The 13,215-nt window shown below is 42.6% G+C and overlaps 1 protein-coding gene across 4 annotated transcripts in view; it reads right to left on the bottom strand.

The window, feature by feature from the left end:
* SORCS1 (sortilin related VPS10 domain containing receptor 1) overlaps positions 1 to 13,215 on the bottom strand; it is a 539,290-nt gene that overhangs the window by 150,802 nt on the left and 375,273 nt on the right. For all 4 annotated transcript variants that reach the window (XM_024734898.1, XM_024734896.1, XM_024734899.1 and 1 more), the window contains exon 6: positions 2,173 to 2,237. In XM_024734898.1, coding sequence (XP_024590666.1) covers positions 2,173 to 2,237 — 65 coding nt within the window. The remainder of the gene's footprint in view (positions 1 to 2,172; positions 2,238 to 13,215) is intronic.

Here is a 13,215-nt window from a genome sequence, read left to right on the forward strand (position 1 = left end):
CTTCAGTAATACGTTACACTGAATTGGTCAGGGAAGGGGGAATAAAGAAAGGTATTCCAAGCAGAGGAAAGAGTAGGTATTAGAATCTTGTTATGGAGACATAGAACTTCGCAGTTTCTAAGAATTGAACGCAAACCCAAAGGCCTGCAGGGGATGACCAAGGAGGCCACAGAGTGAGATGAGGCTGAGGAAGTGGGCAGGCGGCAGATTACGCTGCAGCTACGGGTAAAGGTGAGAACTGTGTTCTTTATTACTAGAGCAATGGGAACTAAAACGAAGCTCTAAACAGACGGCATGGCAACTTCTGACTTAAGACAGCTCTGGCTACTGTGTACTGAGAACTGAACCATGGCATCCAAGATAATATTATCAGCTCTGGTCACCACCAGAGAGAGCCCACTTTATAAAGAAGTGGGGGGCTTCCCTGGTGGCACAGTGGTTGAGGGTCCGCCTACCGATGCAGGGGACGCGAGTTCGTGCCCCGGTCCGGGAGGATCCCCCGTGCCGCGGAGCGGCTGGGCCTGTGAGCCATGGCCGCTGAGCCTGCGCGTCCAGAGCCTATGCTCGCAACAGGAGAGGCCACTGCAGTGAGAGTCCCGCGTACCGCAAACAAACAAACAAACAAACAAAAGAGGTGGGAAAGCAGCTCTAAACTGTTGAGATTATTCTGTGTCAGGTATAATCTGGGCACATTAGATATCAGAGCTCTGCCTGAGTTTATAAAGCAGAAAGGAGATGGTCAGCTTGGACGCTGATCTATCCCACACTGATTCTGCCAAAGAATATATTCATTCCCCAAAGGGGGAAAGAAACCTCTGGAGATAAAAATATCTCCCTGTGCGCACATAGTAATGGAGTAGGTGTGGTTTCTGGAGAGTCTGGATGGCAGGGGTGACCAGCTTCTTTGAGCTGTGAGCTGATAAACCATGGGTATCATTTGCCTTTGCATCAGAAAAGTGGAGGGCAAGCGGACAGGCTCAGTGTCAGTGATGATGAAGTGTGTGAATAGCGAGGGATATTTTTAAAACAGAGGAGGTCTCAAAAATTAGATTATCACCCTCTGGCTCAGTGCTGAACAACTTCGACCAGCCTCTTGGCACTGTGGTAACTGCAGAGTCTGTTCTCTTCCTTTTCTCTGCACTTGAGACCTCTTTCTTTTCACCTGGGTTTTCTCCCCTCAACTATTTTCCTTCTACGCATTACCCCCTTTTCTCTTTTTCCTTTTTCCCTTTCACCTGTAGTTCCCTAGTAGTACCCCCTGAAAGGCTTAGCCCTCCTGGAGAACCTCAGGAACAACGAAGGGGAAGGAAATCCATGTTGTTGTTGTTTAAATATATTACTTAAACTTTCTATGCCTTGGTTTCTTCATCTGTAAAATGGGAACCACCACCTATGAATTGTAGTGAAGATTAATTGTGATAAAGTATAGAAAGCCCTTAGCATAATTCTTGGTACAGGGCAAGTGCTTAGTAAATATTAGCTACTTTAGGAATCATTATTATTAACTTCTTTAATTTACAGTGAAGAAATGGAGGCATAAAGAGTTTAAGTAACTTTTTCAAGGTCACACAGTGAGTGAGTGAACTTGTGAGTCATGCAGACATGGCTTCGGATTGTGGATCTTCAGCTTTGCTCTCCATCGTGTGCTGAAGCCAAAATGTCCATAGGAAACACAGTCTTTCACTGTAGCCAACCTAACTAGGGATGTTCAGAACCACCAACTGACTTTTGCCTCCTGCCGCTTACGATGGGGGACAGACAGGATGATGCTCTTCTACAAGCCCTTTCCAAGTGTTTGGTCAATCTCCCACTAGACAGTGAGGCATTGCCTGGATGATATCTGATAAAATAAGGAAACTGGCAAAACAAATCAAAACAAAAGAGCAGCGATAATGCAATAATAACAAGTGTTTACTTAAAAAATAAGAAATTTTGGAATTTTATCATCTCCTGCAAAGAAAAACCCCTTGACTGGATGAGAGTTGTAGAGAATTATTAAGACAACTCTAGGTAACTGAGGCCAAAAAAAAAGTCCTCAGGTCCAAACAACTCAGGTTATTGATGATCGCCACTGTGATTTCCCTTAACACAGATGCGATTCATGGCAGATCGATAAAATTAATTACTATTAACTTTGTGGAAAAGTTGCTTTACTAAAGTTGCTTTACTTACGACCATCCACAGTTCTGGCCTCGAGATGCACAAGATCTGGTTCCTTGTTCGACCCCATCACAGACCTAAATGATGGAGAAACATCAACATTAATGAATTCCCATGTGCCTCAGGGAAACTCAGATGAGCCCACAAACTACAAATGCTCACGGGATTCTAAAGCCACATCCTTAGGATACATCTAGTGTATTTACTGATATAGCCTGACAGTACAATTTTCACTTCAAATAAAACCTACAAAAAATCCTTTACTTGATGAAGGCCAGGCTTGACTGTGGCAAGGATACTGTGTGTTATTAACTCCGACTTGCAAATGAGTGCCATGCATGTCATATGTAACAGTCTCACTGACAGTATATTAAACTTTCAAGAGTTGTCAGGCAGATGACAGGCAAGCTGCTTTACCTGGGTGACTTGAGCAGTGATTTACACACAGCAAACTGATCTAGTTAATGTTTTCATTTGAAATTTGCAGAACTACCTACTACTATCCTATGAACAGACCACATGACCCAACCAACGTAGTGGCCAGAACAGCCTAGAGTGACCATTCTCTGTATTGTTGAACCTGTGTGAGTGGGAAATACAGATGCACCCATATTACGATATGTGCCAGAAATTACAAGTGTAAGTAAAATACAAGTCTATTTAAAATGCCTTGGAGGGCTTTCCTGGTGGCACAGTGGTTGAGAGTCCGCCTGCCAATGCAGGGCACACGGGTTCATGCCCCGGTCCAGGAATATCCCACATGCCACGGAGCGGCTGGGCCCATGAGCCATGGCTGCTGAGCCTGCGCGTCTGGAGCCTGTGCTCCGCAATAGGAGAGACCACAACAGTGAGAGGCCCGCGTATCGCAAAAATAAATAAATAAATAAATAAATAAATAAATAAATAAAATGCCTTGGAGAGGACCCTCAAGATGGCGGAGGAGTAAGACATGGAGATCACCTTCCTCCCTACAAATACATCAGAAATACATCTACATGTGGAACAACTCCTACAGAACGCCTACTGAATGCTGGCAGAAGACCTCAGACTTCCCCAAAGGCAAGAAACTCCCCACGTGCCTGTGTAGGGTAAAAGAAAAAAAGAAAAAACACAGACAAAAGAATAGGGACGGCACCTGCACCAGGGGGAGGGACCTGTTAAGGAGGAAAGGTTTCCACACACTGGGAAGCCCCTTCGCGGACGGAGACTGCGGGTGGCAGAAGGGGGAAGCTTCGAAGCCACGGAGGAGAGTGCAGCAACAGGGGTGCGGAGGGCAAAGTGGAGAGCTTCCCGCAAAGAGGATCGGTGCCAACCAGCACTCACAAGCCCTAGAGGCTTGTCTGCTCACCCTCTGGGGCGGATAGGGGCTGGAAGCTGAGGCTCGGTCTTCGGTCGGGGCGCAGGGAGAGGACTGGGGTTAGCGGCGTGAACACAGCCTGAAGGGGTTAGTGCGCCACGGCTAGCCAGGAAGGAGTCCGGGGAAAAGTCTGGACCTGCCTAAGAGGCAAGAGACTTTTTCTTCCCTCTTTGTTTCCTGGTGCTCCAGGAGAGGGGATTAAGAGCGCTGCTTAAAGGAGCTCCAGAGACAGGCGCGAGCCGTGGCTAAAAGCGCGGACCCCAGAGACGGGCATGAGACGCTAAGGCTGCTGCTGCCGCCACCAAGAAGCCTGTGTGCAAGCACAGGTTACTATCCACAGCCCCCTTCCGGGGAGCCTGTGCAGCCCGCCACCGCCAGGGTCCCAGGATCCAGGGACAACCTCCCCGGAAGAACGCACGGCGCGCCTCAGGCTGGTGCAACGTCACGCCGCCTCTGACGCGGCAGGCCCGCCCCGCACTCCGTGCCCCTCTCTCCCCCCCGGCCTGAGTGAGCCAGAGCCCCCGAATCAGCGGCTCCTTTAACCCCGTCCTGTCTGAGCGAAGAACAGACACCCTCCGGCGACCTACATGCAGAGGCGGGGCCAAATCCAAAGCTGAGACCCTGGGAGCTGTAAGAACAAAGAGAAAGGGAAATCTCTCCCAGCAGCCTCAGTAGCAGCGAATTAAAGCTCCACAATCAACTTGATATACCCTGCATCTGTGGAATACATGAATAGACAACGAATCATCCCAAATTGAGGAGGTGGACTTTGAGAGCAAGATTTATGATTTTTTCCCCTTTTCTTCTTTTTGTGACTGTGTATGTGTAGGCTTCTGTGTGAGATTTTGTCTGTATAGCTTTGCTGCCACCATTTGTCCTAGGGTTCTTTCCGTCTGTTTAGGGTTTTTTTTTTTTAATATTTTTTTCTTAATTATTTTTTTATTTTAATAACTTTATTATATTTTATCTTACTTTATTTTATTTTAATTTATCTTCTTTCTTTCTTTCCTTCTTTCCTTCCTTCCCTCATTCCTTCCTTCCTTCCTCCCTCCCTAAATGCTCATGGAACATTCCCCAGGATAGATCATATCTTGGGTCACAAGTCAAGCCTTGGTTAATTTAAGAAAATTAAAATTGGTTCAAGTATCTTTTCCGACCACAACGCTATGAGACTAGATATCAATTACAGTAAAAGATCTGTAAAATATACAAACACATGGAGGCTAAACCGTACACTACTTAATAACGAAGTGATCACTGAAGAAATCAAAGAGGAAATAAAAGAATACCTAGAAACAAATGACAATGAAAACACGATGACCCAAAACCTATGGGATACAGCAGCAGCAGTTGTTCTAAGAGGGAAGTTTATAGCAATACAATCCTACCTCAAGAAACAAGAAACATCTCAAATAAACAAGACTGAACCAGGAGGAAACAGAAAACATAAACAGACGAGTCACAAGCACTGAAATTGAAACTGTGATTAAAAATCTTCCAAGAAACAAAAGCCCAGGACCAGATGGCTTCACAGGTGAATTCTATCAAACTTTTAGAGAGAACTAACACCTATCCTTCTCAAACTCTTCCAAAATATAAATCAATCAATGTGATACACCATATTAACAAACTGAGGTACAAAAGCCGTAAGAAAATCTCAATAGATGCAGAAAAAGCTTTCGACAAATTAAATACCCATTTATGATAAAAACTCTCCAGAAAGTGGGCATAGAGGGAACTTACCTCAACATAATAAAGGCCATATATGACAAACCCACAGCCAACATATCTTGCATTCCTGCACACTAACGATGAAAACTCTGAAATAGAAATTAAGGAAACACTCCCGTTTACCACTGCAACAAAAAGAATAAAATACCTAGGAATAAACCTACCTAAGCAGACAAAAGACCTGTATGCAGAAAAAAAAAACAGAAATATAGATCAATGGAACAGGATAGAAAGTCAGAGATAAACCCTCACACATATGATCACCTTTTCTTTGATAAAGGAGATAATAATATGTAATGGAGAAAAGACAGCCTCTTCAATATGTGGTGCTGGGAAATTTGGACAGCCAGCTACATGTAAAAGAATGAAATTAGAACACTCCCTAACACTATACACAAAAATAAACCCAAAATTGATTAAAGACCTAAATGTAAGGCCAGACACTATCAAACTCTTAGAGGAAAACCTAGGCAGAACACTCTATGACATAAATCACAACAAGATCCTTTTTGACCTACCTCCTAGAGAAATGGAAATAAAAACAAAAATAAACAAATGGGACCTAATGAAACTTAAAAGCTTTTGCACAGCAAAGGAAACCATAAACAGATGAAAAGACAACCCTCAGAATGGGAGAAAATATTTGCTAAAAAGCAACACTCACAGGATTAATCTCCAAAATATACAAGCATCTCATGCAACTCTGTATCAAAAACACAAACAACCCAATCCAAAAATGGGCAGAGGACCTGAATAGGCATTTCTCCAAAGAAGATATACAACAGGACGGAGTAAGAGAGTGGCATGGACATATATACACTACCGAATGTAAAATAGCTAGCTAGTGGGGAGCAGCCTAATAGCACATGGAGATCAGCTGGGTGCTTTGTGACCACGTAGAGGCGTGGAATAGGGAGGGTGGGAGGGAGACGCAAGAGGGAGGGGATATAGGGATATCAGTATATGTATAGCTGATTCACTTTCTTATACAGCAGAAAGTAACACAACAATGTAAAGCAATTATACTCCAATAAATGTTTTAAAAAACAATACAAAATAAAATGCCCGGAGGCACGTATTATTTAGTCTTATCTTGCAGTGAGCCATATTAAATCGAAAATAAGTATTCTATTATATAAGCAATATGGGCCATCATACTTTAAGACTTTCATTCAGCAAGATTAACTAAACTTGGGACTATCTATAATTTTTTTCATTAGGATTTGCAGACATCCATTTAATCTGTTCCATTTCCATGTGTAAAATAGTAACATGCCTTAAAACTGGTCTTCCTCTGCCTCCCCGGAGGCCCTCAGCCCCACCATCAAATCCATACGAGAATATGAAGATGTTAAAAACGCTCATTACATTCAGGACTCAGTGTGGTCGCCAAGACCCATTTCACTTTTTCTGCCCCATGTCCTACCACACAGGAAGATCTGCCACTCCTCAAAGTGCCTCATTCCTTTCCTCTGCCCTCTGGGAGCCTCTGTATGTTTTTCTCTCCAGCTTGAAAGGCCCTTCTCCAGTTTCATCATGTCTTCTTTGACTCATTTTTGAGACACATCTGAAAGGTCACTTCCTCCATTAACTATTTCCCAGTTATACCAGGAAAACTGCTCTCTTCCTAAGTATTTCTTTTTTAATACAAATTTTGTAAAAGTTTGCTACAAGTAATTATTTTATATCTTTCCCTATATAAAAGCAGCATCCCACCACCCTGTACACACGCACACCAAACTGAGAGCCCTGGAGTAGCTTTGTTTTAAACACTTTATATTCACATGTATATATGAATAAAATAATGGCTGAGATGTAACAGAGAGACAAATGTTGAAAGAAAGAAGGGAGGGAGGGAGGGAGGGAGGGAGGGAGGAAGGAGGGGAGAGGGAGAAAGGGAGGGAGAGTGTTTAATGGTCTGTGAGCTCTCTGAAATAAGTAAATGAATCATAGTCCTAAGGGCATTCCCAGAACTCTTGTTATTTGAACTCATTTCCCAACTCAGAGTCTGAAGCCTAGCTAGCTTAATCTTTCTTTATCTTAAGAAGTCTCCTTAAGGCCCTACTATCACTGTCAGTAACTTTTCTTTGATTGATACATGGCCTGAAATTCAGAGCCTATGTTTGAAACACTGAACTCTGCTTTCTTCTCCCAGGAAGCAGAAATGTCCTAACAAGGGTTTTATAATTCTCCCCAAAGAGACAGGGAATGTGGCCTTGGACATTTCCCCTGGTTAGAATCCGTACAGAGGTGGATGGTGATACTTTCACCATAATTTCAGTCACGTACTCGAGTGACTGCTTGGTCAGACAGAGACGGTAGCTCTGCACTTCCCATAGTGAAGCACTGATTGCATCCATAGGTGACCTCTACTGACAAGGCCAAAGTCATGAACAATAAAAAAAAAAAAAAAGACAAGCTCCCCTTCTGACAACCCTCAAACTAGAAAGCTCAGCAGGTAACTGGTTTTTGTAAATTATTATCGGGTAGTAACATGTTCTTCACCTCCCACCTTACCTGATGCAAGTTTCTTCCTTGAAACGACCAGTACCTATGACACTGGCATCCCAGAAACACAGGGTTGCAACTATCACGCAAACCAAACCTGCTTGGCTTGTGCTTAGGGTCAACGTGAGGCAAAATGATTCTCCTGCATCCAGTTGCATCTTTCCATGTGCATATGACGACAAGTCAATAATAGCAGTAATCTCTTAAGATCTTTTATTATCTCTAAAGGCAGGAGCTGTTGTTTCACGTGACACGTCCCTCTTATCAACTAATGTAAAGAGACAGGGACAAAACAGAATCCTTTGTCTTTCCAAAGTCTACTGTGGCAACTCCCTTACCCTGCCTAAAATTCTTTCCATGTCTAGTAAAACAACTGCAACAATAAAATAAAACTTTAAAGTCAGGCCATGGTGTTTCCAACAATTTTTATTGGCAGATGTGCTCGCCCTTTTTCCTGAAGGCCTAAGGGTGCCTCTAGATCTGCAGTCACGCATTATAAAGAATTACTGCTGCTTTTACTTTGTGGCACTGGTGAGTTCTCAAGAGGTGAGGCCAAACAATGTTAAATGTTCACAGATGTGCTGGTTTTAATGGTGCTGTCATTGATCAGACACCTTGTGGAAACACACCACTGCAGATGACCTGCGACGTATCATTTTCTAGCCCGTTTATGCATTTTAGTTGGGACCGCAGAGTTTAACGGTTTTCTGCATGTTTTGAAGACCAATTGTTGTGATTAATAATGATGATGATGATGATGACGAGTAGGTGCCAGAGGCTTGTGGGGTGGGGATGGAGAAATGGGGAGAGAATGGTAAGAGGGCACAAACTTTCAGTTATAAGATGAATAAGGTCTGCGGATCTAATGTATAACATGGTGACTATAATTGAAAATGCTGTATCATATAATTGCAGTTTGCTGAGACAGTAGAAAGGTATTTGTGAGGTAATGAATGTGCTAAATCGATTATGGAAATCCTTTCACAATGTGTATGTACATCAAGTCATCACGCTGTACACAGAGTATATCACGCTCCTATTTGTCAGGTATGCTTCAACAAAGCCAAAAAATAAGAAATCAAAGAAAACCAGCTTAAACATAAAATTTAATCCAAAATATTCTCTTAACGATCTCATTTTTGGAGGGAGATCTCAAGAATGGCTTCAAGAATCTCTATCCAATCATGTAAGTAACCCTGACTTCAGGTATTAAGCACAAAGGCTTGGACACCTTTGCTTTACGCTTCTAGACTGCCCTGTACACATCCCTGTCATGGTTCATAATGATTTGCTGGATCTCTTTGCATAAATGCTTCTCTTACTTCACTGAGCTCCCAAAAGGCAGGTGCTCTGTTTTTTGTCACTGTGTTCTCCGTGCTTACCGGAGCATAGGGAAGAATGTTTCCTCAAGAGACATATAGACGTGTTTACACTGGTCAATATTTACTATAATATCTGATATATTGGGCTGTTTAAGTCTGGGACTCAGAAAGAATCTCTCTGTCAAAATGAGAAGAAAAAATTCGGTTCAGGATCCTTTAATTATATAAAAAGACAATAGGTGGCTGTATCTTGTACAGCTTTATATCGCCTTTATGTCTAATTGGGAAAATGAATTCCCTTCTTGAGCTGAATTTCACGGAAGGGAAGGAACACCGTGCTTTGCACGTGCTGGTACCTCTGCCTGGAATAACTTCTTACCCTTCCTCTGCCTTCTTAACTCTTGTGGTCTGTAGCTCAGCTGCAGACGAGTGAAGTTGAAAACAGTCTCCCCAGTGGGGGTGCCACTTAAGCTAAGTTGGTTACCCCTTCTCAGACTTCCAGAACTGTGCACATACTTTTGCACAGCACAGATTAGGCCATGTTTCAGGAGGTGGCTCATTTGTCTGTCCTTATTGACAGACAAGCTGAAACCTTTCTGTTTTTCTGTGCCAGGTACCATGCATGCTATATAGAGATATTCAATCAGTGTTTACTGAATGCTTCTGGATAAAGGAGAAGTACGTAACCAGCCATATCAGCAGTCATCAGTTGATCTGTGTGTGTGACATTTGGTCAGCTACTTAATCTCTGTGCTTTTCTTTTCTTTTAATTTTTTTTTTTTGTGTGTGCGGTACGCGGGCCTCTCACTGTTGTGGCCTCTCCCGTTGCGGAGCAACAGGCTCCAGACGCGCAGGCTCAGCGGCCATGGCTCACAGGCCCAGCCACTCCGGGGCATGTGGGATCTTCCCGGACCGGGGCACGAACCCGTGTCCCCTGCATCGGCAGGCGGACTCTCAACCACTGCGCCACCAGGGAAGCTCTTATTTTATTTTTTAATGATAAGATGAGACTAAAATAAGTTCTCCTAGAATATACATCTTAAAGCACCAAGCAGATTCCTGGCACACAGCAAGGGTGTGTAGACAGATGGGGAATATTAATCCTGATGTGAAAATTAATCCTCATATGAAAATTAAAATTCGTGTTGGTAATAAAAGCTTCTTGGGATATCAGGGGTAGCCTGTTAGCAAAAATGATTTATCATCGTAAATCAACAGACAAAATAAAAGAGTCAATAGCCCAGAGATCAACTATATGAATAAATAAAATCATTTATTTATTTAGCGAAACACTCTAATGCTCTATTATGTGGTAAGAACAAGGGCTACAGATTCCCTGGCTTTACAAGCTTTAGAGCTATGGGAGAGACAGTAATCCAATGAAACAAGAGTTCTAATATTCAAGTTGGTATTTGAAGACATAGGAGAAATGTCCGGAGGAGAATGAATGTCCTGTAAGTCTTTACAGTAAATGGATTGAATCTTCAAGGATATGGAATGATATGATCAATGGATAGTGGGAGTGGAAGAACATTCTCCTTAGAGATAAATATCAAGTAAAAAGGTCCCAGGTCAGAGACAGGTTGATCCACAGAGGTGTCTACTAGTAAGTCAACATGGTGGATCTAATGTTTTCACAGTAGAGCAGTAGCAGATAAAATGGAAATTTAGGCCCTGTGTACATCATGCTAAGGTGTGGTATTTGATCCTAAAAGCCACATGACGTCACTGAAAAAGTTACGCACAGAAGTTTGCAAATGGCTGAAAAGAAGAACTTGTGCCCGCATCTATCTGTGTGTAGGTCTCCCTGCCCAAGGAAAGCGTAAGGTGAAGGTCCTCTAGGACATACTTGACTCAGCTCTGTGGATACGAACAAGACAAAGCCAGCCTCGTGCATCTCTGCTTCCAGCATCTTAAGTTGATGCTCACATTTAGGAGCTGTTTGGGAATAAAATCTAAGGATTATCATAGTCAAGAACGCAAATAAAACACTCACTCTGATAGAGCGCGCCGTGAAGTGAGGAGGGCAACATCGGCCTTCTGAAATACAATCGGCCAAATGCAGCCTTTGTAGACACTCTCCACAGAGAAACTCAAAAATGTCACTAGTTTACCATTCTCCTGGCATTTTGTCTGAGTTTATACCAACTTAATATACGGCTCAATAAATGCTGAGGAGCCACAAAATGTCCTGATACAGATAACCGCAGAGCAAGTATTAAAAAGTAAACACCGTGACGGGAGAACACCTATTGATTCAGATTTAGATTTGCAGCTAATGGTCAAGGGAGGAATGTGGAGAGAGATGCAGAGGAGCAGAGGCTGGGGAGTTGGAGACACCTGCACTCCTCCTTTTTTGTTTTAGATGGAGCAGTCATGTTCCTGCAGGCTCTTCGTAAATAAAGCCCAGAGAAGCAAGTGGTCCTGTCTGCTACACAGAGAAGCAGCAAAGTGCCCGCCTGTATTAGTGGCTGGATACCCTGATTTCCTCTTCTGTGGTCAAGGGTTTCCTCTTCACCTAATGCTACAGTTAGGCTCCCAAGACAAACATCGTCAGGAAGGTCCCGGCTGATGCTGCAACTTTTACTCCTGAACAAAGCAGCTTAGGCTGAGGTCTCATCTCCTGCCCATGTGGGGGGAATGAGCTAGAAAAATAAAAATAAAAAGCAGCCTAAAGGTGGCATTTTAACCTCCCCTGTAAGCCTAAGAAACATGCTTGCTTGCTTTCTTCTGGTCTCTACACGGTTACACCGGTCTCCCAGAAATAAGGGGCTACTACAAATAACAAATAGACAGACAAATAAAAATGGTGCTTAGTTTTTTTTAATGCATAATGGCTACAGAGAATCAGCATGGCCAACATCCTTAAGCTCCTTAAATTCTGCATTTTGTCATTTTTACTCCCCAAACCAGAAGCCTGACTGTTAAGTTATGACATTTACAACAAAAGGCAGAGCAGAGAGAGAGAGACAGACAGAAAGACAGACAAAGAGAAAGTGTGTGTAGGAGAGCAAAGCAAGGAATGGGGTGTCTGACCTAGAGTGAAGGAATACATAAAGCTCAGGATGGTTATGGGAGGTGAGGTTTGTTGCATGACGTGCTGCGTAGAAATAAAGCTGAAAGGTGAAAGAGAAATGAAAGTGCTTAGAAGTAAGCAGCATGTCTCTCCAGTTATCAACCATTCTTCTAAATCGGTCGAGGCAAACCATTCTTCTACAGTGCTTCCCTATCCTTTCCCATTTTCCCTTGTTCTAATGTAATGATTTTGCTTCATATAGCACTGGTTGCATTTCCTGTTTCCCTCTTATTTTCCCACTTTTATAGCCCCTCCCCATCTTTGTCTTTGTTGTTTCCTGAATACAGATGAGGAAATCTAGAGAGACACCAGGGAACCTGACCAGATCACAAGCCTGATCCCCAGACAGAAACAACAGTGCCAATGAGATAGAGAGAAATATACTTTAAATGATCAAGGAGTGTGGGATTGAGGTAAAAGAGGGGCTCACAATTTTTTTTAAGAAGGCTTCTTGTTATCTTTTAAAACTATAGTGGTATCATACCTTATGTATTTGCAGCAACTTGTTAATTTTACTCAATAATGTATCTTGGAGACTGTTCCATGCCAGAACATAACATTAATGAGAGACATCTCTAACTACTTTATTGCAATCTACTAAATGAAAATACCCAATTTATCTAACTATTGTCTATTGATTAACCCAAAGCAAAAATGTATATAAAAGGAAAAAAAATGCTACTGGAAATGCACATTCATAATGGTAGTCACCTCTGGGAGGGTTTAGAACAGTGGGGTAATAGTCAGTGGGATCATTATACTTATCAGTAATCTTTTAATACAAAGAGGATGTATTTATGTATTACTTTTAATATCAATAAACCTGTACTATTGATATAAACAGGAAAATTTCTACAGTCAGGAAAACAAAGACTAAGGTAGGTGTAATCGATGGGTGCAAATGACAAAGGGATAGAGAGGAGAGATGAGTGATGTTTGTATGAGGAGGAGATATGGAATCTCCTTAAACTTCAGAATATTTACAACTCGGGTACCACCTTAGTAGAGAGTGCTTGCAAGGCTTAGGCTGTGACAGGAAAAAAAAAAATGCCGGGGATACC

The sequence above is a fragment of the Neophocaena asiaeorientalis genome, unplaced genomic scaffold, assembly GCF_003031525.2.
Source record: "Neophocaena asiaeorientalis asiaeorientalis breed wild unplaced genomic scaffold, Neophocaena_asiaeorientalis_V1.1 scaffold240, whole genome shotgun sequence".
Lineage (NCBI taxonomy): Eukaryota > Metazoa > Chordata > Mammalia > Artiodactyla > Phocoenidae > Neophocaena > Neophocaena asiaeorientalis.